Raw genomic sequence first — 23,534 nt, forward strand, 5'->3', positions numbered from 1 at the left:
TTAACTCATTAGTTAGAATAAATTTGTGTCTATCATTGAAAAAGGTAATAGCATCCATCTATAACATTAATTCACGAAAAAGAGGGGAAAGTTGGTTCTACTAGTGAAAGAATGTGATAGCACCACTCTACCACCTTAATTCACTAGTGAGAGTAAAAGGTCTGATCTAAATTAATTCTTGAAATAATGAGATACCATTGTGACAACCATTGTCACGTGTAAAAGTAGCTAACATGGTTTTCAACTGAAAAACTTTTTGAACTAAAATAATGAGATAAATAGACCACTACCGGGTCAGTAAATTAATGTAAGGGAAGGGTGTTATCACATTTTTCACTACTAGACACAGATTTAGACCAGATGTATACCTTTTACTAGTGAATTAGTGTGATAGCACCCATTATCACATTAAGTCACTAGGTAAGTGGAAAAAACTGCATCTACTAGTGAAAAATGTGATGGCACTCCTCTATCACATTAATTCACAAGTGAGAGAGGGAAAGTGTTGCTACTAGTGACAAAAATGTGATAGCACCCCTCTATCACATTAATTCACTAGTAAGAGAAAAACTGTGTCTACTAGTGAAAAATGTGATAGCACCCCTCTATCACATTAATTCACTAGTATACGTAAGAGAAAAACTGCATACTAGCGAAAAATGTGATAGCACCCCTCTATCACATTAATTCACTAGTAAGAGGAAAAGTGTGTCTACTAGTGAAAAATGTGATAGCACTCCTCTATCACATTAATTCACAATTAAGAGGAAAAAGTGTTGCTACTAGTGACAAAAATGTGATAGCACTCCTCGGTACATTAATTCACTAGTAAGAGAAAAAACTGTGTCTACTAGAGAAAAATTCAATAGTAAAAGGAAAACATCTGATCTCATCAAGCAGAACGTAAGATATTGCATTAATTTAAAGACACCACAGAGCAGAGTCTAAACTATTAACATTATAAAGCCTGTCATCGTCATCTCAAGTCACCATTCTGTAATCTTTATGAACAACCAAAAACAGAATGGTACAGAAAGGTTAAAAAAGGTATGAAACATAGTTCTACATCAAGTATAATGCATAGCGTATAAAGTCCTCATCAAATATGTGCAAGCTACTCGTGCTGCATGATAATCTGTTGTATGGGGAAGGTTCAACTTAACGGAGTGCTGGATAGCATGAAGGATTCATGTACGTGTAATCTAACATTGCACAAGTATCTAAAATTCCATGACCTGATACCTGGTTACTGAATCCTTTATTGACCTTTTTAGTACTCTTTGCTTGATGTATTGGACTTTTTCTAATAAAATGAGACAAGAGTCCATTTGTGGTACTGCACACCACGATAAAATTGACTAAACTTTAAACGCTAATATCTCGAAAACAAAACATTAGATTTGAACGCGGTTTTAACCTAACTCATTAGTTAGGGTTAACAATGTGCCTTTTTCTAGGAGTGGGTGGGGAGGGGGTCTAGGAGAGATGGTTTCTAACGGGCTTGGCTTGCCTTCCTGGCTATTGGTGAACGTTTTTCGCAGTTTAGCAGAATTTTCGAATTGATAGGAAGTATGAATTTTTCTGTCGCATAGAACAAATACATGAAACACAGCAATGAATGAAAGAACACTTTCGGCGTCCCTAAAACAATCATTATTGACCATCATACTGAAGCATGTTTTCTCAAACTTTAATATTAAAAGTCTTTTGGTCTTTGTTGGATATACAATATTTACAAATAAAGTGCATTGTACAGTGGTTCATAGAGAGATACTTTGTTCTTGTGGAGATTGAAGTTAAAAGGTAAAATGTAACTGTATCATAGCGGCACACATGGATGCATGGCGTTATATATTGTCTTCGGTGCTTTAGAAAAATGTTTAACGCTTTGGATGAATTGATGTCATTAATATCTGTTCGCTTAGATTGAAAAATTGTATTAGTGATTTGATAAGTGAAGATCAAACTGGTTATTTGAAAAACAGATTCATTGGAGAGAATATACGAAGAATTTTAGAATTAATTGAATATTATGACACTAACGAAAAACCAGGACTGATCTTTATTGCCGATTTCGAGAAGGCATTTGATAGCCTAAGATGGGATTATATGTTTAAAGTTTTGAACTATTTTGGCTTTGGGGAATCTCTTATTAAATGGATTTCGGTTTTATACAACAATATTTCTAGTAAAGTAATAAACAATGGACATATTTCTGACGCCTTTCCTCTTCTCCGTGGTGTTCGACAGGGGTGTCCCCTCTCCCCCTACTTGTTTATTTTATGTGTAGAATTATTAGCCACAAAAATCAGGACCAACGAACACATAAAAGGACTTAAGATACACACTCTGGAAACCAAGGTCTCACAGTTTGCTGATGATTCTAATTTTCCTCTGCAACCCGAAGCACAATCTCTAGTAGCCCTCGTTGAAGATTTAAAGAATTTTTCAATAATTTCTGGCTTAAAACCGAACTTTGACAAATGTACGATTTTAAGAATAGGCTCTTTAAAAAACACAACTTTTTCTCTCCCTTGTGATCTTCCTATCAAATGGACTAATGGCCCTGTACAACTTCTAGGGATTATGCTGGGTTTAGGCACAACTGGTTATACCGAAAAATTAGATCAGAATTACTGGACAAAACTAGCTAAGATAGACAAGATCTTGCTCCCCTGGAGAGGACATTCCTTAACACTTTTTGGTAAAATTGCCTTGGTGAACTCTCTAATAGTATCACAATTTACATATCTATTCATGGCTTTACCTTCTCCTAGCGCCAAGTTCTTTAAGGAGTATGAGAAAAAGATATTCAATTTCATTTGGAATGGGCGCCCAGAAAAGATTAAACGCAAGGTTATATATAACACCTATGACTGTGGTGGTCTGAAATTAATACACTTACCCACTTTTGATCTCACTCGTAAGGCATCGTGGATACCTAGACTATGGCAAGCAAAAACACCTTTAAGTAAATACTTGACTGATTTCCCAGATCCTGTATGTAAACTTTACCCTTTCTTGCAATTATCTAAATATCATATAGACTGTATTTTCACTAAGTTTTCTCGGTCTGTTAGTCCTTTCTTCATCAATGCCCTTAAAGCATGGCTTTCCTTCCAATTTAAGCCACCTGAAACACACCAGGACATACAATCACAGCTTTTATGGCTCAACTCAAATATTACTATAGACAGCAAGCCTATTCACTTTAGAAAGCAAGCTACTGGTCAAATATTATTTATAAGTGACCTTTTAGATACAAATGGAAAATTTTTGTCATATAAGGAATTATCGCTGAAATTTGGGAAAACTCTTCAAATGATGGAATATAATCAAATAATCTCCGCTATCCCAAGCACCTGGAAAAGACATCTTAAGGATAAACCACTTACTATAGGACCTAATGCACCCTTCATATCAAACTATTCCTGGTTGGGGGCACGTAAGATAAATAAAGATATATACATGACAACTCTTTTGACAAATAACGTAGTCCAAACCCCAGTTAAAATCCAAACATATTGGGAAGAAATACTTGACATAATAATACCATGGAAACAAGTTTATAGACTGATATACAAGACTACAATATGTCCGAGACTAAGATTTTTCCAATTTAGGATGTTACATAAATTTCTACCTACCAGAAAAATGTTATATATTTGGAAACTCTCGGACAGCCCTATTTGCATACACTGTGGAAATGAGCAAGAAGATACACTGCATCTATTTTGGGAATGTCCAAGAGTTTCCCAATTTTGGAGAGATGTCAAGAAATGGCACGAACGAGTATCGAGTGAACCATTACACATAGATTTAGCAAGTGTAATTTTGGGTGATCTAACAGTAAATTCCCCTAGGCTGAACAATACACTAATATTAATGGCAAAATTTTTTATTTACAAACAGCAAGAAAAACACCTATCATTAAACCATTTTATCTCATATATTAAGACTTCTTACAAATTGGGATTTATAATAGCTTCCAGAAAGAACAAATTGGCAGTTCACTACAGTAAATGGGGAGAAATACTTCACATCATTTCTTAAACCCCTCTATTTTCTTTTTGTCTTTTGCTACTCTTGTGGTTTTGCATTATTCAATTATTTTCACTAGTATTTGAAGCGAAATGTTGTATTGATGGTTTCTTATGTGTCTGTACTTTATTTGAGATTATTCTTGTTTAAAGTTTACCATTAATTTACACTGATGTTACTTTTCTTATGTAAACGATACTACCTTATACTACTGTATTAGTTTATTTGGTTGGTATTATTTTCTTCCCGCTGTAGTATTGTTATCTATTTTTGGATCCGTGGTTTATGTTTATGTTTTGTCTCAGTTATTGTCTCCATCTCTATTGTCATTATGTATTCTTCTGTTATTTCTGTTTATTTGAAATGCAATAAATATTAAAAAAAAAAAAATCTGTTCGGTACAATAAGCGGTACATGCAGTAGTAGAACTAGAAGGATGTTGTGAAGTTGTTCGAAAAACGTTATTTTCCGTGGAAAAATATAATAGAATGAGTACATTCAGAAACGACCAAATGTCCGTCGTGAGTCAGCGCCAGTCCCAATGGACCGCACAGTCCGTGTTCCTCCCGTGTCAGCACGTGCCTGATAAACGTGCCGTTCCGACTGAACACGGAAACACGCCAGTTGTTACAGTCAGCCACGATGATTTTGTCCTCGCTGTCCGTGATGACACATTCGGGCTTGTTGAGCTGACCAGGTCCCGAGCCGAGTGACCCGCACGTGAAAAGATGACGACCGGCGGGGTCAAATACCTTCACGTTGTGGTTGTCATAGTCACTGACGATGATTTGGTTGCTGCTGTTGACGGTAACGCGGAGGTCGGAACTCAGCTGCTGCTGACCTTGACCTTTGTATCCGAATTTCAGCATGACGTCACCGCCGGGACTGAGTACAAGAACTTGGTACCCGATAGTGACGATGATGCGTCCCAAACCGTCAACAGCGACACCGAGTGTAGTTTCATCTGTCTCTGCAGCCCCTGTCACCTGGATGACACGTGACTCCCTCCCCTGTTTGTCCAGTACGTGAATCTTGTGTCCGTCTCCTGTCACCAACAGTTCACCGTTTGTCAGTGCCGCCACAGACCACGGCTTGAACCCCAGATCGACCTTCTTCTTGAAAGAGCCACCTTTGTTCAGAAATTGCAGCCGTGAGTTTTCATTATCAGTTACTACAATGTCTCCCTCTGCGGTGACTGCGAGATAGTCTAACTGCCCATCCCCACTGCCCTCTTCCCCAACAGTTTTCACGTGTTTTACACTCGCACCGCCATTCCCGATCACCACGTTCGGTTGCACCTGCCTGATTTGAGGTGGACGCAAAGGTGTTCTCACCTGTTTTATCCCACTTACAAGTTTAGCTACTTCCTGCTCTAGGTCACCAGCTGGTGGGTCTAAGGTCAAGGTCACAAAGTTCTCGGTCAGTTCAGATTTCACGGTGTTCTTGTCTTCCCCGGTTTGGTCCAACCGTCCGGCCAGTTCTCCTGCCACCGACATGAGCTCCGCCGGGCTCCCGTACTCCAACACGTTGTCCGTGAACTGGACACAGCTCCTGGCTGAGGCCAGGTCCATCTCAGCTGTCTCCATGGCGGCTTCCATCTGTTTCTCCCGAGCAACGTTCATGGCGCGAAGCTGAGCGATTCTGTCGTTTCCCACCTTCTTCGCGGTATCGATGATCGAGTTGACTTGTTTTCTGATCTGTTCTTCTGTCCGCTGTACCTCTGAAGACCACACGTTCTTCACTAACTGCAGCTGCTGTATCCACATCTCATGCAGGTCTGCTGTGTTCTTGACTGTCGCCAGTTTTGCCTTGATCTTTGCTCCCTCCCTCTCGGCCGCCTTCTCTATCTCCACATACTGGTGATCTTTGTGCGCCGTGACCACACAGTGCAGACAGATGACCCGGTGACAGGTATCACAGTGGAACTTGTTCAGTTCACGGTGATCCTCACACTTGGAGGTCTCCCTTGCTCTTAGCTCGGCGGCAGCTTGGCCGGATTGCAGGTCTTGAAGTGTTACAACTTTGTGGGACTTGGTCACTTGAAGCCGACGATGGGTGCCGTTACATGTCTGACACAAATAGTTGGTACACACCACACAGTAGAACTGAGCCGAGTTCCCGACCTCACAGGCCGTACATGGGACTCCTTCCTCCCGCGCCTTGGAAGTACTAGTTGCCCCTTTCGGCTGTTGTTGCAGAATGTCGCGCAGTTTGCCAACGAGGAAGTTGGACTTCAGACCCTTCACGCCATTTTCTGGGAGGGGCACGTCCTGTCGGCATGTTGGACAGTCCAGTTTCCCTAAAGGCTCTGTGGCCAGGAGCTTCTCCAAACACGGCTGGCAGAAGGTGTGAAGACACGACAGCATCTTAGGCTGCTTGAAGTCCTCCAAACACACCTGGCAGACGAGAAATTCGTCTGTTATATCGCTGATCGTGTTCGACGCCATTTTTACCAAGTACTGTATATTGACTCTGTCACGCCCACTAAAGCTTTGCAAAGGGTCACAATGCAAAGCTTTGGTCGCTTATCATTAATATTTACCAGGTTATGAACTTTTGTCGCTTTTGGACGATCCATTTCAGGCGTTTTGAGGGGTACAGTCCGTGCAGACCCACTGCTGACACGACGCAAAGGGATACGATGCATTGATAAGGCAGGCAAGATTGACCGAAGGCCGTCGACACCGGCTAAGCCAGGGAAATATTGACTTCGGCACACCCACTGAAACTTTGGAGAGGGTCACAGTGTGAAACTTTGAGCGCGTATCATTGGTGTTTACTATGTTATATGGCTTCAGGACGTTCAATTACAGGCGTTTACAAGGGTTCAGGATGTTTCAAAGTACGCCGTGTACAGAATAGTACAGTCAGGTTAAGAAAGGTATGGAAAAAACATCGTTCTACATCAGGTACTATGCATAGCGTATAAGTCTTCATCAAATATGTGCAAGCTACTAGTACTGTATTATAATCTGTGTAGGTGAAAATCCAACTTAACGGTGTGCTGCATAGCGTGAAGGATTCATGTACATGTAATCTAACATTGCACAAGTAACTAAAATTCCATAACCTAATAACTGATTACTGAATCCTTTATTGACCTTTTAGTACTCTTTGCTAGATGTATTGGGCTATTTCTAATACAAGAAGAGAAAAGTGTCCATTTATAATACAGCACACCACGATGAAATTGACTAAACTTTAAACACTCATATCTCGCCAACAAGGCACTAGATATGAACGCGGTTTTCACCAAATAACTTCGTATTAGTTAGTTTTAACAATGTGCCTTTTTCTAGGAGTGGATGGGGAGGGGTATAGAAGGGGCGGTTGCTAACGGGCGTGGCTTGCCTAGTGACCATCCTCGCTACCAAGTTACTGGCTATTGGTGAACGTTGTTCCAAAGTAGAATTGATTGAAAATTATGAATTCTTCTGTCGTGTAGAACTGATATATGAAACATTACAGTATATGTAAGAACATTTCATGTGTATCTGAAACAAGCCTTTATTGAACAAAATTTTAGATTATTGTAAATGCAGAAACTTTCGCGGTGGATTAATGCTCGCGGTTTTCGCAGCGGCCGCTTCACCGTGAATTTAAAACCACTGCGAACATTTATCCATAACAGTAAGAGACTACAATGTATGGTGCTACCACGAAATTAATACCACCGCAAAAAAGTCCATTTCCCCGCTACCGCGAACTTAAATCTCCGCGAACTTAAATGCATTTACAGTATTTTTCAATCTTGTCATCGTTAATTTTACATGTGGAGTCAAATACAGAGGATTTAAACTAAGACGGGGTTTTAAAGTGTATTTGAAAGCAATATTGCAAATATATACGAGGGCAACCTTTTTCATCTTTATTACGATAAAGATTACAATAGGGATAATTTTTTGTCTTTGTTGGATACAGCATATGTACAAATGACGAGCATAATACAATGATTTATAGAGACATACTTTGTTCTTTTGGAGATTGAATTTGAAGTGTAAAATTGTATCTCAGCGGCACAGAAGAATGGATTACATTGTGTATTGTCTTGCATGCTTAAGAACAAAGATAAAAGGCCTGTGATTACATTGATTTTTGCACAATAACACATGTAATAGAAGGATGCGGAAAGCAGTTAAAAACTTTATTTTCCGCGGAAAAATTTTATACAACCAGGAAATTCAGAAACAACAAAATGCCCGTCGTGGGTCAGCGCCAGTCCCAATGGACGGTACAGTCCGTGTTCCTTCCGTGTCAGCACGTGCCTGATAAACGTGCCGTCCCGACTGAACATGGAAACACGATCGTTGCCAAAGTCAGCCACGATGATGTTGTCCTCGCTGTCCGTTATGACAGTCTCGGGGTTTTCCAGCTGACCAGGTCCCCGGCCATGTGACCCGCATGTGAAGAGATGACGACCGGTGGGGTCAAATACCTTCACGTTGTGGTTGCTATAGTCACTGACGATGATTTGGTTGCTGCTGTTGACGGTCACGCGGAGATAGGAACCCAGCTGCTGCTGACCTTGACCTTTATCCCCGAACTTCAGCATGACGTCACCGCTGGGACTAAGTACGAAAACTCGGTGCTCGATAGTGACGATGATGCGTCCCAAACCGTCATCAGCAACACCACGTGTAGCGCCTCCTCTCTGTGCAGCCCCTGTCACCTGGATGACACGTGACTCCCTCCCCTGTTTGTCCAGTACGTGAATCCTGTGTCCGTCTCCTGTCACCAACAGCTCACCGTTTGTCAGTGCCGCTACATACACTGGCACGAATCGCAGATTGACCTTCTTCTTGAAGGAGCCATCTTTGTCCAGAAATTGCAGGCGTTTGTTGCAACAATCAGTCACTACAATGTCTCCCTCCGCAGTAACGGCGAGCGAGGTCGGGAAGTAAAACTGTCCAGCCCCACTGCCCTTCTTCCCAACAGTTTTCACGTGTTTTAGACTCGCGCCACCATTCCCGATCACCACGTCCAGTCGCACCTGCGTGATGTGAGGTGAGCACAAAGGTGTTCTCACCTGCCTTTTTATCCCACCCCGGAGGGCGACGGCAGCCTGGCCGGATTGCAGGTCTTGAATGGTTACAACTCGGTGGGACTTGGTCGCTTGAAGCCGACTGTGGGTGTAGTTACATTTCCGACACAGGTAGTCGGTACACTGCACACAGTAGAACTGAGCCGAGTTCCCGACCTCACAGGCCGTACAGGGGACTCCATCCTCCCTCGCCTCGGAAGTTTTCCCTTTCGGCTGTTGTTGTGGCTTTTGTTGCAGAATGTCGCGCAGTTTGCCAACGAGGAAGTTGAACTTCAGCCCCTGAACGCCATTTCTGGGCAGTGGCACGTCCTGTCGGCATGTTGGACAGGCCAGTTTCCCTACCGGCTCTGTGGCCAGGAGCTTCTCCAAACACGGCTGGCAGAAGGTGTGAAGACACGACAGCATCCTAGGCTGTCTGAAGTCCTCCAAACACACCTGGCAGACGAGAAACTCGTCGGTAATGTCGCTGATCGCGTTCGACGCCATTGTGAACAAGTACTGAATATTGACTTGTCGCCTTAGGACGATCCATTTCAGGTGTTTGGAGGGGTGCAATCCCATTTTAATACAACGCAATGGAAGACGGTGCATTGATAAGGCATGCAAGATTGGCCCAAGGTCGACGTTGACACCGGCTAAGCCAGGGAAATATTGACTTCGGCACACCCACTGAAACTTTGGAGAGGGTCAAAGTGTAAGACTTTGAGTGCTTATCATTGATGTTTACCATGTTAGGTCGCTTCAGGGCATTCAATTAGAAGCGTTTGTAGGGGTTCAGGATGTTTTAAAATACGCCACAAAGGGATAGGATAAAAAGATAAAAGGTTGTTCGTAAGCTGTGTCAAAGTTGTCCCAAGATTGACACTGGCTTAACCAGTGTATACCAAGGATCCAGAGGAGATTCCTAACGGCCACTATGAGCACTACAATCGCTTGGACAGTCAGTCTGCTCCGGGGAGTTTTCCTGTATGGTACAGGGTCGAACTCGCTGTACTAGTAGAAGACCTTATGAGAGTCCTTGTTCTTTTCTGTTGTGTCAATAAAGTTTACTTCTTTTTGGTAGGATCGCGGGGAAAATATTCTTGAGCGAAACAAAAGTATGAAACATGCGTTAAGGAGAACATTTAATGCTCACTACAGCCGCCTATCCCGTCAGTCTGCCCTGGGGATTTTTCCTGTATCTCAAGTTAAGTTCTGCTTCCTTTACTTATGCCTATTTACATACCTTGTACAGGACATTATAAAAGTCCTCGTTTTGTCCTTTTGTGTCAATAATGTTTACTTCTTTTTGGTAGAATCGCAAGGAAAGTATTATTGCGAACTTCCTGTTTCCCAAGTTAAGTTCTACTTCCCTTACTTATGCCTATTTACATACCTTGTTATTGATGGTTAAATCATTGAACACGCCTTTGTGTACCTTCACTTGCAGAAGACCTTATGAAAAGTCCCTTTTCTGTTTTTTTCGTTATGTCAATAAAGTTAAGTTCTGTTTGGTAGAATCGCGAAAATTTTTGTCTCGTGCTGAACAGAGGTATGAAACATTAAGATAAAGAACACTTAATGAGTTGTCACATACATTCTTCATTGACTATAATGTAAGTGTATTTTGATGTATTGAACCGCTTTTGACTAGAATGAAACAAAGTTCCTTTGCACTGCTTCACATGACAATGCAGTTCACAGGAAGCAAATCACATATCATCAAGTAGAACGCAAGATAACGCATAAATTTCAAGACATCGCAGAGTCTAAAACATACTGAATATCAATACAAACCATCCAGGCATTCTTGAGTTATTCTGTTCTTCTACATACATACATACGTACAAACAAACGCTACCCAAAATATAACCTTCTCGGCGAAGGTAACAACTAACATCAGAAAGCCTGCCATCGGCATCTGAAGTCACCATTCTGTAATATTCATGAGCAAACATAACAGAATGGTACAGAAAGGTTTAAAAAGGATGAAATAAAACATCGTTCTACGCCGAGTACAACATTGTGTAAAGTATAGAGTCCCTTTAAAATTTGCGAAAACTCCACCATCATAATCTGCTGTAGGTGGCACGTTCAACTTAACGGTGTGCTGGGTAGCATGAACTACCCATATACATGTAATCTAACATTGCACAAGTAACTAAAATTCCATAACCTGATAACTGGTTACTGAATCCTTTATTGACCTTTTAGTACTCTTTGCTAGATGTATTGGGCTATTTCTAATACAAGAAGAGAAAAGGGTCCATTTATAATACTGCACACCACGATGAAATTGACTAAACTTTAAACACTCATATCTCGCCAACAAGGCACCAGGTATGAACGCGGTTTTCACCAAATAACTTCGTATTAGTTAGTTTTAACAATGTGCCTTTTTCTAGGAGTGGATGGGGAGGGGTATAGGAGGGACGGTTGCTAACGGGCGTGGCTTGCCTAGTGACCATCCTCGCTACCAAGTTACTGGCTATTGGTGAACGTTGTTCCAAAGTAGAATTGATTGAAAATTATGAATTCTTCTGTCGTGTAGAACTGATATATGAAACATTACAGTATATGTAAGAACATTTCATGTGTATCTGAAACAAGCCTTTATTGAACAAAATTTTAGAATTATTTTTCAATCTTGTTATCGTTAATTTTACATGTGCAGTCAAAATACAGAGGGTTAAAACTAAGAAGGGGTTTTAAAATGTATTTGAAAGCAATATTGATAATGCAAAGATTACAATAAAGATAATCTTTTGTCTTTGTTGGATACAAAATATGTACAAATGACGAGCAAAATACAATGATCTATAGAGACATTCTGTATTCTTGTGGAGATTGAATTTGAAGTGTAAAATTGTATCTCAGCGGTACAGAAGAATGGATTACATTATGTATTGTCTTGCATGCTTAAGAACATAGATAAAAAGCCTGTGAATATATTGATTTCTGTACAATAACACTTACATGTAATAGAAGGATACGGAGAGCAGTTAAAAACTTTAATTTCCGCGGAAAAATTTTATACAACCAGGAAATTCAGAAACAACAAAATGTCCGTCGTGAGTCAGCGCCAGTCCAATTGGACAATACAGCCCGTGTTCCTCCCGTGTCAGCACGTGCCTGATAAACGTGCCGTCCCGACTGAACACGGAAACACGATGGTTGTTGCCACAGTCAGCTACGAAGATGTTGTCCTCACTGTCCGTTATGACAGTCTCTGAGTTTTCCAGCTGACCAGGTCCCCGGCCATGTGACCCGCATGTGAAGAGATGACGACCGGCGGGGTCAAATATCTTCACGTTGTGGTTGCTATAGTCACTGACGATGATTTGGTTGCTGCTGTTGACGGTCACGCCGAGATAGGAACCCAGGTGCTGCTGACCTTGACCTTTATCCCCGAACTTCAGCATGACGTCACCGCTGGGACTAAGTACGAAAACTTGGTGCTCGATAGTGGCGATGACGCGTCCCAAACCGTCAACAGCAACACCACGTGTAGCGCCTCCTGTCTGTGCAGCCCCTGTCACCTGGATGACAAGTGACTCCCTCCCCTGTTTGTCCAGTACGTGAATCCTGTGTCCGTCTCCTGTCACCAACAGCTCACCGTTTGTCAGTGCCGCCACAGACCCCGGCTTGAACCCCAGATCGACCTTCCCCTTGAAGGAACCATCTTTGTCCAGAAACTGCAGGCGTGAGTTGTCATGATCAGTCACAACAATGTCTCCCTCTGCGGTGACAGCAAGCGAGGTCGGATAGTCAAACTGTCCATCTCCACCGCCCCTCTCCCCAACAGTTTTCACGTGTTTTAGACTCGTGCCGCAATTACCGATCACCACGTTCGGTCGCACTTGCGTGATTTGAGGTGGATACAAAGGTGTTCTCATCTGGTTTATTCCACCTACAAGTTTAGCTACTTCTTGCTCAAGTTCACCGCCTGGTGGGTCAAAGGTCAAGTTCACAAAGTTCTCGGTCAGTTTAGACTTCTCGGTGTTTTTGCTCTCCGTGGTTTGGTCCAACCGTCCGGTCAGTTCTCCGGCCACCGACATGAGCTCCGCCGGGCTCCCGTACTCCAACACGTTGTCCGTGAACTGGACACAGCTCCTGGCTGAGGCCAGGTCCATCTCAGCTGCCTCCATGGCGGCTTCCATCTGTTTCTCACGAGCAGCGTTCATGGCGCGAAGCTGAGCGATTCTGTCGTTTCCCGCCTTCTTGGCGGCCTCGACGATCAAGTTAACTTGTTTTCTGATCTGTTCTTCTGACCGCTGGACCTCTGAAGACCATTCGTCCTTCACTGACTGCAGCTGTTGTATCCAAGTCTCATGCAGGACCGTCGCGTTCTTGACTGTCGCCAGTTTTGCCTTGATCTTTGCTCCCTCCCTCTCGGCCGCCTTCTCTATCTCTACATACCGGTGATCTTTGTGCGCCGTGACCACACAGTGCAGACAGATGACCCGGTGACAGGTGTCACAGTAGAACTTGTTCAGTTCCTGGTGATCCTCACACTTGGAGGTCTCCCTTGCCCGGAGCTCGGCGGCAGCTTTGCCGGATTGCAGGTCTTCAATTGTTACAACTTTGTGGGACTTGGTCGCTTTGAACCGACGATGGGTGTCGTTACATGTCTGGCACAAATAGTCGGTACACTCCACACAGTAAAACTGAGATGAATTTCCGACCTCACAGGCCGTACAGGGGATTCCATCCTCCATCGCCTCGGAAGTTTCCTCTTTCGGCTGTTGTTGCAGAATGTCGCGCAGTTTGCCAACGAGGAAGTTGGACTTCAGCCCCTGGACGCCATTCCGTGGGAGAGGCACGTCCTGTCGGCATGTTGGACAGTCCAGTTTCCCTACCGGCTCTGTGGCCAGGAGCTTCTCCAAACACGACTGGCAGAAGGTGTGAAGACACGGCAGCATCTTAGGCTGCTTTAAGTCCTCCAAACAAACCTGGCAGACGAGAAACTCGTCGGTAATGTCGCTGATCGCGTTCGACGCCATTTTTACCAAGTACTGAATATTGACTTTGTCACGCCCACTGTAGCTTTGCAAATGGTCACAGTGCAAAGCTTAGGTCGCTTATCATTGATGTTTACCATGTTATGAACTTTTGTTGCCTTTGGACGATCCATTTCAGGTGTTTGGAAGGGTGCAGACCCATTGTTGATACGACGCAAACTTTGGGGATACGATACGTTGATAAGGCAAGCAAGATTAAGGAGGAAAAGCTATTCGTAAATTTTAGAAAATTATTTTCGGAAGGTTGACACCGGCATAACCATTGTTTCTCTGGGTTTGAGGAGAGCTTCCTGTGAGCACTACAGCCGCCTGGACAGTCAGTCTGCCCTGGGTATTTTCCTGTATGGGGCTGGGTCTAACCTGGTGGTTCCCCAATCAAGTTTTGTTTAGTTAACTTATGTTTATTGAAGTACCTTATCATTACTATATAACTATGTTAAATCATCGTATTACTTTTGTTTAGTTTACCTGTATTTATAGAGTATGCTTATGTTAAATCATTGGATCTACCTTTGTGCATCTGTTTTTGTAAGACCTTATGAAGGTCCCTTTTGTTATATTAGTAGCGGGAAAGGTTCTCTAGAGAAAAACAGATGTATCAAGAGTTGTCAGATACACTCTTCTTTGACACCAAAAGAACACATGCTATTAAACAAACAAACACAACTGATCGCAAACGGCACCGAAAACATAACCTTCTTGGTGAAGCTCATAAACATTTTCGAAGCAAACAAATGAACATGTACCTAAATCTGCTTTTGTAATCTCAGCGCCTCCTCCCACACCAGACTGGAGGGTCCTCCTACCGTATGTGAGTAACACAATCCCCTCCAGGCCCCACATCACAAAATAACAAACACACAATATAATAAATAAATAAATAAATGAACAAACCTACCCTGCCAGCGTCTGATTCTGAAAGCTAAACACCCCCTCCCACGGCAGACTGGAGGGTTTCCCTTCCAGTAACATCACAATCCCCTCCACATCGCAAAATAGCAAACAAACAAACAAACAAACTAGAAAGGCCGACATTTGCTTAAGAGCAAATACAGCATATTTCAGCCATACCCCTTCCCACGCAACATTGGACTGTTCCAAATCACCCCTGCGCAAAAATGGAACATCCTCTTAACAGTACATTATCCCCCAAAGTGGACTGGTATTGTGAATTGATTCCAAGTAAAAACAGTGCTTGCTTCTATTTTTCAGAAAATGACAATAATAACACCTTCCATTCAGAAAATTTTCATCATGACTGAAAATTGTTGAATGACTTCATGTAATGTCATTAACAATTTTCAGTACGATAACTAGGTGTAAGTTTAAAAAAGTATAAGCTCCTTGTGATGTGGGTACATTTATTATTGCAGTGAACTTTTTTTATTCAAGTAGGGCATACGATTTAATAATTATCAAGCAGGTGCAGGTACTGTAGGAGCGTTTGTTTTCTTCAAGCTGTAAAACTGTTAAACTGTTTTACTTTGTATGCAATCAGCCATCGAGCCTATTCTTATTTTAGTTTAACAACTTCCTGCCAGACCCGGAAGATACGATTGAACCTTGTTCGAGGATTTATTTTCGTCTGTCTGGTCAGTCTGTTCATACCCTGCGCTGAGAGTGTTTTGTTGGGCTGAAACTCTGGCAGTTTAAAGTTACTTACAATTTAAATGTTCAAAGTTTATGTCAAAAAACAACAGCACTAAGAAATGTGGCCACTATAGACAGGTGGTCACTATAGAGAAAATGCTGATCTATTGACTAGGAGCATACGTTACACATGATTTCAGTACACTGATCATTAATCATATAAACATTGCACAGGTAAGCCAATTGTTTAGATGTACAATTAAGTTCAAATAATTCTGAAGAGAAATATTGATGAGAAAATAATCATCCTCGCCACTGTCTAACTTATAATTACGTATCAAAACTAAACGCAGATTTTCTAACTAACGCACCTTTCGCCGACTTCATCAAAGGACCGCCGGCTATCAATCAAACACGGCTGTTGATTAGACTTAGAGTTTCAAACAGTCATGTGCTGTGTGCCAGTTGACAGCGAACTTCATGCTACGTGATGTTTTACATTGCTTGGACCTTCTTTCCTACAGCGGTGCTTCTACAAAATATTTAGACTGTAACACTGAGTCCCACATGTTTTATAGAATAGAATTTGACGCAGAACAGCGTTTTTTGCTGGGTAATTTTCTTGAAACATGTCCGTGGGAATATCAGCGAGGCGGCGACGTAGGGATATCAGACCGTCAACAAAAGTCGCACGGCGGCTAACGGCGCAGCGAAGATACTAGCGCTATAAATAAGCGCTTCAACTAAGGATGGCAACCCGTACAATATTTTTGTATACTGTTGAGCTAAGTAAAGTTTGTTGTTTATGAGGTTTTAGTTGTCTTTGAAGCTTTGACCCGAAATATTTTAAAGTCAAACTGCTGAAGAGAAGTAATTGACTGCTACGATTATCGTAGATATGGCCCTAAAAAAACTGATAAAAGAAGCCTTCTCAATAGTCTAAAATGCAAGAGCTTCCGGGGGGGCTTCGCCCACCTGGGTCCCCCCCCCCCCCCCCACAGTGGCCCTGCCCCTGGACCCCGCCAGGGACATTCGGCGGCCCCCGGACCCCTGTCCGACGCTTTGAAAAAATGTTGGCGAGAGGTCTGTACGGCCTGAGTCATCAAGTTAACGTATTGTGTGGTCCCGCTTATGAATATTACTTAGCCTTCGCTTTCCTCTTCGCTGATTGGCTGAACCATTAATTGAATTAACTCTTCCTGCCGGCTAGACGCAGGTGCAGATGTTGGCTCTGTGGGGTGAACGTCCGAAAGGTCATGGCATGGAGAACGAAAGAAAACCAATTTCCCATACAAAAAAGTGCTGTAATTAAGCCTTTTACAGTACTTTATGCCAAAAATTTTACTTGGATCATTTTACCGACTATCTTATGCCTATCTATACCAAATGTTACTCATACCAGGGTACAGGGGTGCAAAATATACCGTTATAAGACCGTCAACAACAGTCGCACGGAGCTAACAGCGCAGCGAAAATACCATCGCTAGCGTTTCAACTTCGGATAACAAGTTATAAGTACTGTTGAACTCAGTAACGTTAAAGTTTGTTTTTAGTTGCCTTTGACGGTTTGACCTGAAATAGTGTTACGCTAAACTCCTGAAGAGAAGTTAAGTGACTGCTGCGATTATCATAGATATGCCCCTAAGAACTGATACAATATAAAGCCTTCTGAATAGTCTAAAATGCGAGAGCCTTAGGCGGGCTTCGCTCCCCCTGGCAAGAACACTGCTATATACGGGATCATGAGGCCCCGCTTATGAATATTAATTAGCCTTTGGCCTCCTCTTCGCTGATTGGCTAGGTCTTTGATTCAATTAACTCGCCGGCTGACGCGCACAGGTGTGGCTCTGTGCGGGGTCACGGAAGGTCACGTCAGGAGGCCAAAAGAAAACAAATTTCCCCTCAGAAAAGTGCCAAAATTAATCATTTTAAAGTTATTTATGTCAAAAATTTTACTTGAATCTTGTTACCAAGTATCTAATGCCTATCTATACCAAATTTCAGGTCATTTAATTGTAATACCAGGGAACAGGAGCCAAAAGTGTCCTTTTTTGGTAAAAAATTGGCCAAAAATCGCAAAAATAAGCATTTTGTTGCACTGTACACCAAAAGTGTTATTGAATTTATATGAAGGGATTATCAAGGCACATCTGTGTCAAATTTCAGCTCATTCGGTTGCAATACCAAGGTACAGGAGCCAAAAGTGTCCTTTTTTGGTCAAAAATTGGTCAAAAAATCGCAAAAATAAGCATTTTGTTGAACTGTACACCAAAAGTATTATTGAATTTATATGGGGGCATTATCAAGGCACATCTCTGTCAAATTTCAGCTCATTTGGTTGTAATACCAGGGTACAGGGGCCAAAAGTGTCCTTTTTTGGTCAAAAATTGGTCAAAAAATCGCAAAAATAAGCATTTTGTTGTACTGTACACCAAAAGTGTTATCGAATTTATATGGGGGCATTATCAAGGCACATCTCTGTCAAATTTCAGCTCATTTGGTTGTAATACCAGGGTACAGGGGCCAAAATATACAGTTTTGGTCTAAAATTGACCAAAAAATCTCAATAAAATCATTTTAGAGGCAGATATGAAAAAACTGAGAAAAAAGCATCAAGGTATTGGCCCATTCTACCCCTGTGCTAAATTTCAGGTCATTCGGTCCAGGAACGGCGGAGATGAATCACTTTGAAGATTTGACAGGAGAAAGAAGAAGAAAGAAAGAAGAAACATTACGAATACAATATATTTCACCATACTATGTATGGCTGAAATATAACAAACAAACAGACCTGTCCCGCTAGCGCCTGGTTCTGCTTCTGTAACCGCAGCACCTCCTCACACAGAAGACTTGACGGTTTCCCTTCCAGGAATTCGAACATCACAGTCCCCTTCACATCGCAAAATAACAAATAAACAAACAAACAAACAAACAAATAAACAAACAAACCTGTCCAGCTAGCGCCTGGTTCTGCTTCTGTAGCCTCAGCACCTCCTCCCACAGAAGACTGGACGGTTTGCCCTCCAGTAGCATCACCCTCCCCTCCACGTCGTCCGCCTGTTGCGCCAGCCGTTCCAGTTCACCCTGCATGTGCCGGACGGCGCTTTGCTGGTGCTCTACCTGTAATTGGGGCAAAAATCATGTCCTTAACATTTGATCCTTTTGATGAATACGAGGCCAAACCACTTTTCAAAGACGCGTGAAATATCGCGAAACTGACATTCACAGCAATCCCTGTAATACAAAGACAATCATTGCCTTCACGAAAAATGGAGCGTGTGTGTGTGTGCGTCTGTGAGTTCGTTTTTCCGGATATTTGTGATTAGTGCAACTTAAGAACCTCTAAATGGATCACGATGATATTTGGTACGTGGGTAGGTCTTGGGCAAGGTCAAGGTTGATCTTGGCCCCCTAGTGTTTGGCCTTGTTTTGTATGCAAACTAACCCATTCAAACGATAACGTTCACTGAATATGCAAATCACAATTCTTTTGATGTTAAGACAACTCCCTGATACCCTTACGTTAGCCTACGTTGCAGTCTTCGAAAGGGGCTGTTTTGTGTGTGTGGGGGGGGGGGGGGGGAGGCGCTCTAGGTTCTCTTATGCCTGGAAAGTAAGTTTACCGTGGAAGGGGTTGTGCCATGGAATGAAGTTTCGCACGGCAAACCTTCTTCCACGGCATACTCCCTTCCTCGGCAGACTCCCTTTCCCGGAACCGTAGAGAACCTAGCCAACGTTGAAAATCGCGAACCAACGCCCCCCTAAAAACCAGCCCTGTTCGAAGACTGCAACGGAGGCTACCCTTACGTACCGTCTCGGTGACCTGTTGGAGCTCCTGGCGTGCGCGCAAATCGTGGCCCGAGCCGCACGTCCTGTCGTCTGACGGGGGCAGGACAAACGTGTAGGAACAGCGCCCGTCTCTGGTGAAGCGACTGCGCATGTCAGCCTGGGGAGAAACAGGTGAATGAGTCTACAGCAGTTTAAGAAATCTTATTTAAACTTTTATATTGAATGTAGTGAGAAATTTAATAGTGCGTACAAACTAAGGACTATCTAACTTCCTCTGTGCTATATTTTAAGACCGCAAGTGTTGCCAAAAGCGAATTCCCCAGGGAATGTGTTCGACTACGAGGAATGTTAAGAAGTATTTGACAAATTAATGGCAGTACTATTCTAATGGCTCCGTTCTTAAGGCGCCGCCAAAAATGGCGATACTTTACGACCGTAGTGGTTTATGCCGCTCGGAAATCGGTAGGCCGACAATTCTGCGACCTCTAAATGACATTGTCGGTAGTAATACGCAAGGTTTAAGAGATCGACCGATGTTCAGGGGCTACTGTACTACCTGCAGTGTGATTGAGTTAATTAAATATGCTCAAGTCTCAAGTTTAAAAGTTGAAGTAGAGATCAGAAGTCAAGAGAGTACAGTGTACATAAGGCAGGCAGCACAATGCCCCTTTGAACTACCGTTTTATTGATACATGCCTCGTGTGGTTTTGACACCTCTGTACATAGATCTGAAGAATATACTAGTAGCTATCACGAGGGGCATGGACACTTTGTCGGCAACAGTACTCTCTCACTGTATGACACCTCCCGGTCGGGGGAATGGCTAACTAGGGTCCTTGGCCTTGCCCTTGCTAAAATCTGGTTCCTAGGGTAAAGCAGCGCTGAGCAAGTTTTTCCTCAAGGTCTGGACGATACCCCCCCACAAAAGATAATGCGCCCTTTGGCTGTGCAATGCCTTGGATACTTTATTCTAAAGGTTTTAAACATTTAGTTCTGTTGAATGAAATTTTTCACTGCGAGACAAGGGGTATTCGAATTAAACCGTGCCTTTGTAGAAAAACTGAGTACAGCACTACTACTACTATATCTCCGCGACTCAACCTCTGCTTGGAGAGTAATCACAAGGGGCATGAAGTGTTTGTCGGCAACTCTCTCACTGCATGACACCTCCGGGCCGGAGTGCCTATCTAAGGTCCTCGGGAAGAACTACCTTGGCTGCCGAACATTCTCTGCTGGCCCTGGCTAATATCTGGTTCCCAGCCTGAAGGAGCACTGAACAAGTTTTCCCTCAAGGTCTGGATGATATCGATATCCCCACACACAAGATACCGCGCCCTTTGAATGTGGCGTGTGCCTAGGACCCATTATATTGGCTCATGATCAAACATTTGAATGAACATTTGCACTGCGAGACAAGTGGACTTGTATTCGGATTAAGTCGTACCTTTATAGAAAAACTGAGTACATGTATTTTAGGATAGCGTAAACGATCTGACCTGGGAGAAAACCGGTTTGTGCTGAAGATAAAGGGAGTAGACACCTGCAAAATTAGGCGTCATTTAGTACGCGCTTTGAAAGAATTTGCTCTGTGTGCCTTAGGCCTAACAATTTATACTAGTGACACAACCCGCATGTTCGACCATGAGAAAGGTCGCTTCTATCCCATTGTTTAAAAAAATCGCATAGAAACTTTTTTCCACACAAAAACAGACACACATGGCATTTGCACAGTAATCAAGATTAATACGTAGACAAAACTAATACCAAAATAGACAAATGCCCACAATAACAAAACACTGAGATGCAGAAACAGTGACAATTTCGTGCAATTTACGAAATATGCACAGAACCACGGAGACTGTTGATTTATGATGATGGATTAACAATTCATAAACACCCGCATGCGAAATGTACATGTTGTATTTGCTGACCGCTGGAAACCATTGTTTTGATACCTTCCTTGGACACTTTATTCACCCCATTAGTTATCATATAATCACTAAGTAGATAGTCTATGTTCTATGTTCTAGGTCCGTTTTGAACAAGAAATCTTCGCCTCTCCGACCGATGATGATTGCTTTAACCAACGCACATTGATAGGCATAGAGTTGCACACTTGTGAATTGCTATAATCAAGTCTTTATGGACCTTTATGGAATAAAACCAATTTGCAGAATCAGTAAGTACCCACTTAACAAGTACTCATCCCTGGAGGGCTTGCCTTCCACTGAACAATAGAAAATTGGGCTGTACTTTTACCGAGATAAGCCACTGACTCCTCTAACAAGAAGCATTGCTGCAAAAATAGCATGTGATCAGCCGGTGTGAACATGAAGTTTTCTGGTGGGACCGTGGGAGTATATACTAGTAACCCATACTAGAGAAATGACACTTTTCAACAACCAAACGAGAGCGAACCATCAATGATTACTTATTTTTATTTTGCTATTTAGTACACTTGAAGAAAAGGGACATCTTATTATCATCATCATAATCATCATTATTAAGTGTCGGTTAATTGCTGGTATTTTTAATAATAATCTTCATCATAAGTTTTTGTTGATGAATAACGCCAAAAAAGCAGACCAGCATTTCACGTAACAAAAATCTCCGCCTCGGAGGCGTCGCCAAAAGAATCTACGCAATGCAATCGGAAACGAGGCCAATAGACTATTCCATGTGAACTTTGTGTTGAGTTGTAAAAATAAATCACATTAGAAAAGAATAAGCACTCAATATGTAGTAAGGTGTTACTTATACTATTAAACATAACTTTAATAAAAGATAATTTAAACTTCAAAAGTATGATAATTGAAATATCTTGCTATGTTTATTCAAATTTTATTACTAAACTTCCCCGTAAAAAAGTGGTTCCGTCCCATTGTTTGACACGAGCGAGGTCACAAGGGACAGTGACGTCACGTTTGGCCAGGTTACGCGTCTAAACAGACGTTCGTGCTTCGGCGGGCTGACCTGCCATTTTTGATCTGATTCAAACTGGACGTGAGCATCGCTCTTTTTGGGCCACAGACTGACACCTAATTAGTTTATCACGCTATTCAGCCATTCTGCGGGTGGATTGTTATCCTGTTTGACAAATATCACCATGGAAGAAGACGATCTAAGCGGTGATGTGGACTTCGATTTCTTTGAAGTGAACAGCACGTCCCACCGTTCCATTTCCCCAGTGCCCGGAGGAGATAGAGATGTTTCTACGCAGCAGAAAAGTGCCGATAGCAGAGGTAGGAATGTATCGGGGGACCAGAACAGTGTGAGGAGCGGTAGCAGCGTCAAAATCACCGCGAAAATTCCGACGGGCTCCCCCCGATTGTCGGCGAGCTACAGCTCGGATGAGTTCGACTCGGAGGGGGAGGGCAGCGGCAGTGAGAGTGACACTGGTGCGGGGAAACGGAGAACCCGAGCGACGACGCCTAGCCACGGTAAACAGCCTGTGAGTAACAAAAGCATGGGCAGCGCCGCTAGCAAGCACAGTGTGACCAAAAGGGAGGTTTCACCAGAGTCAGACTCGCCCGTAGAATCCCCGAGAAGTAGATCGAGCTCTCGCAGTAGCTCCAGGGGGAGGAAGGAATCCAGGTCGCGGTCCAGATCCCGTTCAAGCTCGCGAAGCTCGGACAGTGTTACCGACGTTTCCCCGCTATCCTCCCCCAACCTCAGCCCGGAGCTGCGCAGAAAATCCCAGAAGGGCGTAGCGACCACCGAAAGTCAAAGTCAAGTGCGTCATCACCGTCACCAGACAACTTCCCCCGGCTCTCGTGACAACCACCGGCACAGGAGAAATCCAGGTGTTACAGGTAAAAGGCAGGTGAAAACAATAGGTGTCGACCGCCAGGGCCAGGAGAGGCCCATGCACAAAGATGTACGGTTTAAAGAGGGAGACGACAATGCGGTTGAGGATAAAGACGAAGCATTACTTCTCACCGATGACTCAGACACCATGGAACTTAACAGATTACTTGCAGCGGTTCTTGACATGGAGAAGAGGCCCAGATCGGCGTCTGGCACGCCAACAACGGGCCAGCGTAGCAGGAATATGACATTCAGTAACGACGAAG

At 43.0% G+C, this 23,534-nt stretch overlaps 4 protein-coding genes across 4 annotated transcripts; 1 reads left to right on the forward strand and 3 right to left on the reverse strand.

Moving 5' to 3' along the window:
- Positions 1-4,502: 4,502 nt before the first annotated feature.
- On the reverse strand, positions 4,503-6,488 carry LOC118419285 (tripartite motif-containing protein 3-like). Its single transcript, XM_035825632.1, has one exon. The coding sequence runs from the start codon at positions 6,486-6,488 to the stop codon at positions 4,503-4,505; it is 1,986 nt and encodes a 661-aa protein (XP_035681525.1).
- A 1,691-nt stretch (positions 6,489-8,179) lies between these two features.
- Positions 8,180-14,153, reverse strand: LOC118419286 (tripartite motif-containing protein 2-like). Its single transcript, XM_035825633.1, has 3 exons — positions 12,084-14,153; positions 10,308-10,342; positions 8,180-9,757 (listed from the first exon to the last, which is right to left on the reverse strand). Exons 1-3 carry the CDS (start codon positions 14,062-14,064, stop codon positions 8,186-8,188), a joined length of 3,588 nt encoding a protein of 1,195 aa, XP_035681526.1. The 5' UTR covers positions 14,065-14,153; the 3' UTR covers positions 8,180-8,185.
- A 388-nt stretch (positions 14,154-14,541) lies between these two features.
- On the reverse strand, positions 14,542-21,094 carry LOC118419287. The gene is made up of 5 exons (XM_035825634.1): positions 21,089-21,094; positions 19,484-19,618; positions 18,622-18,792; positions 18,464-18,562; positions 14,542-14,550 (listed from the first exon to the last, which is right to left on the reverse strand). Exons 1-5 carry the CDS (start codon positions 21,092-21,094, stop codon positions 14,542-14,544), a joined length of 420 nt encoding a protein of 139 aa, XP_035681527.1.
- Positions 21,095-22,362: 1,268 nt separating this feature from the next.
- On the forward strand, positions 22,363-23,534 carry LOC118419935 (cilia- and flagella-associated protein 97-like; the record flags this gene model as incomplete). The annotated part of the gene is given in 1 exon segment (XM_035826605.1): positions 22,363-23,534. A coding segment is annotated over 1 exon segment (967 nt), but the record flags the coding sequence as incomplete, so codon positions are not given.

The sequence above is a fragment of the Branchiostoma floridae genome, chromosome 7 (assembly GCF_000003815.2).
Source record: "Branchiostoma floridae strain S238N-H82 chromosome 7, Bfl_VNyyK, whole genome shotgun sequence".
Lineage (NCBI taxonomy): Eukaryota > Metazoa > Chordata > Leptocardii > Amphioxiformes > Branchiostomatidae > Branchiostoma > Branchiostoma floridae.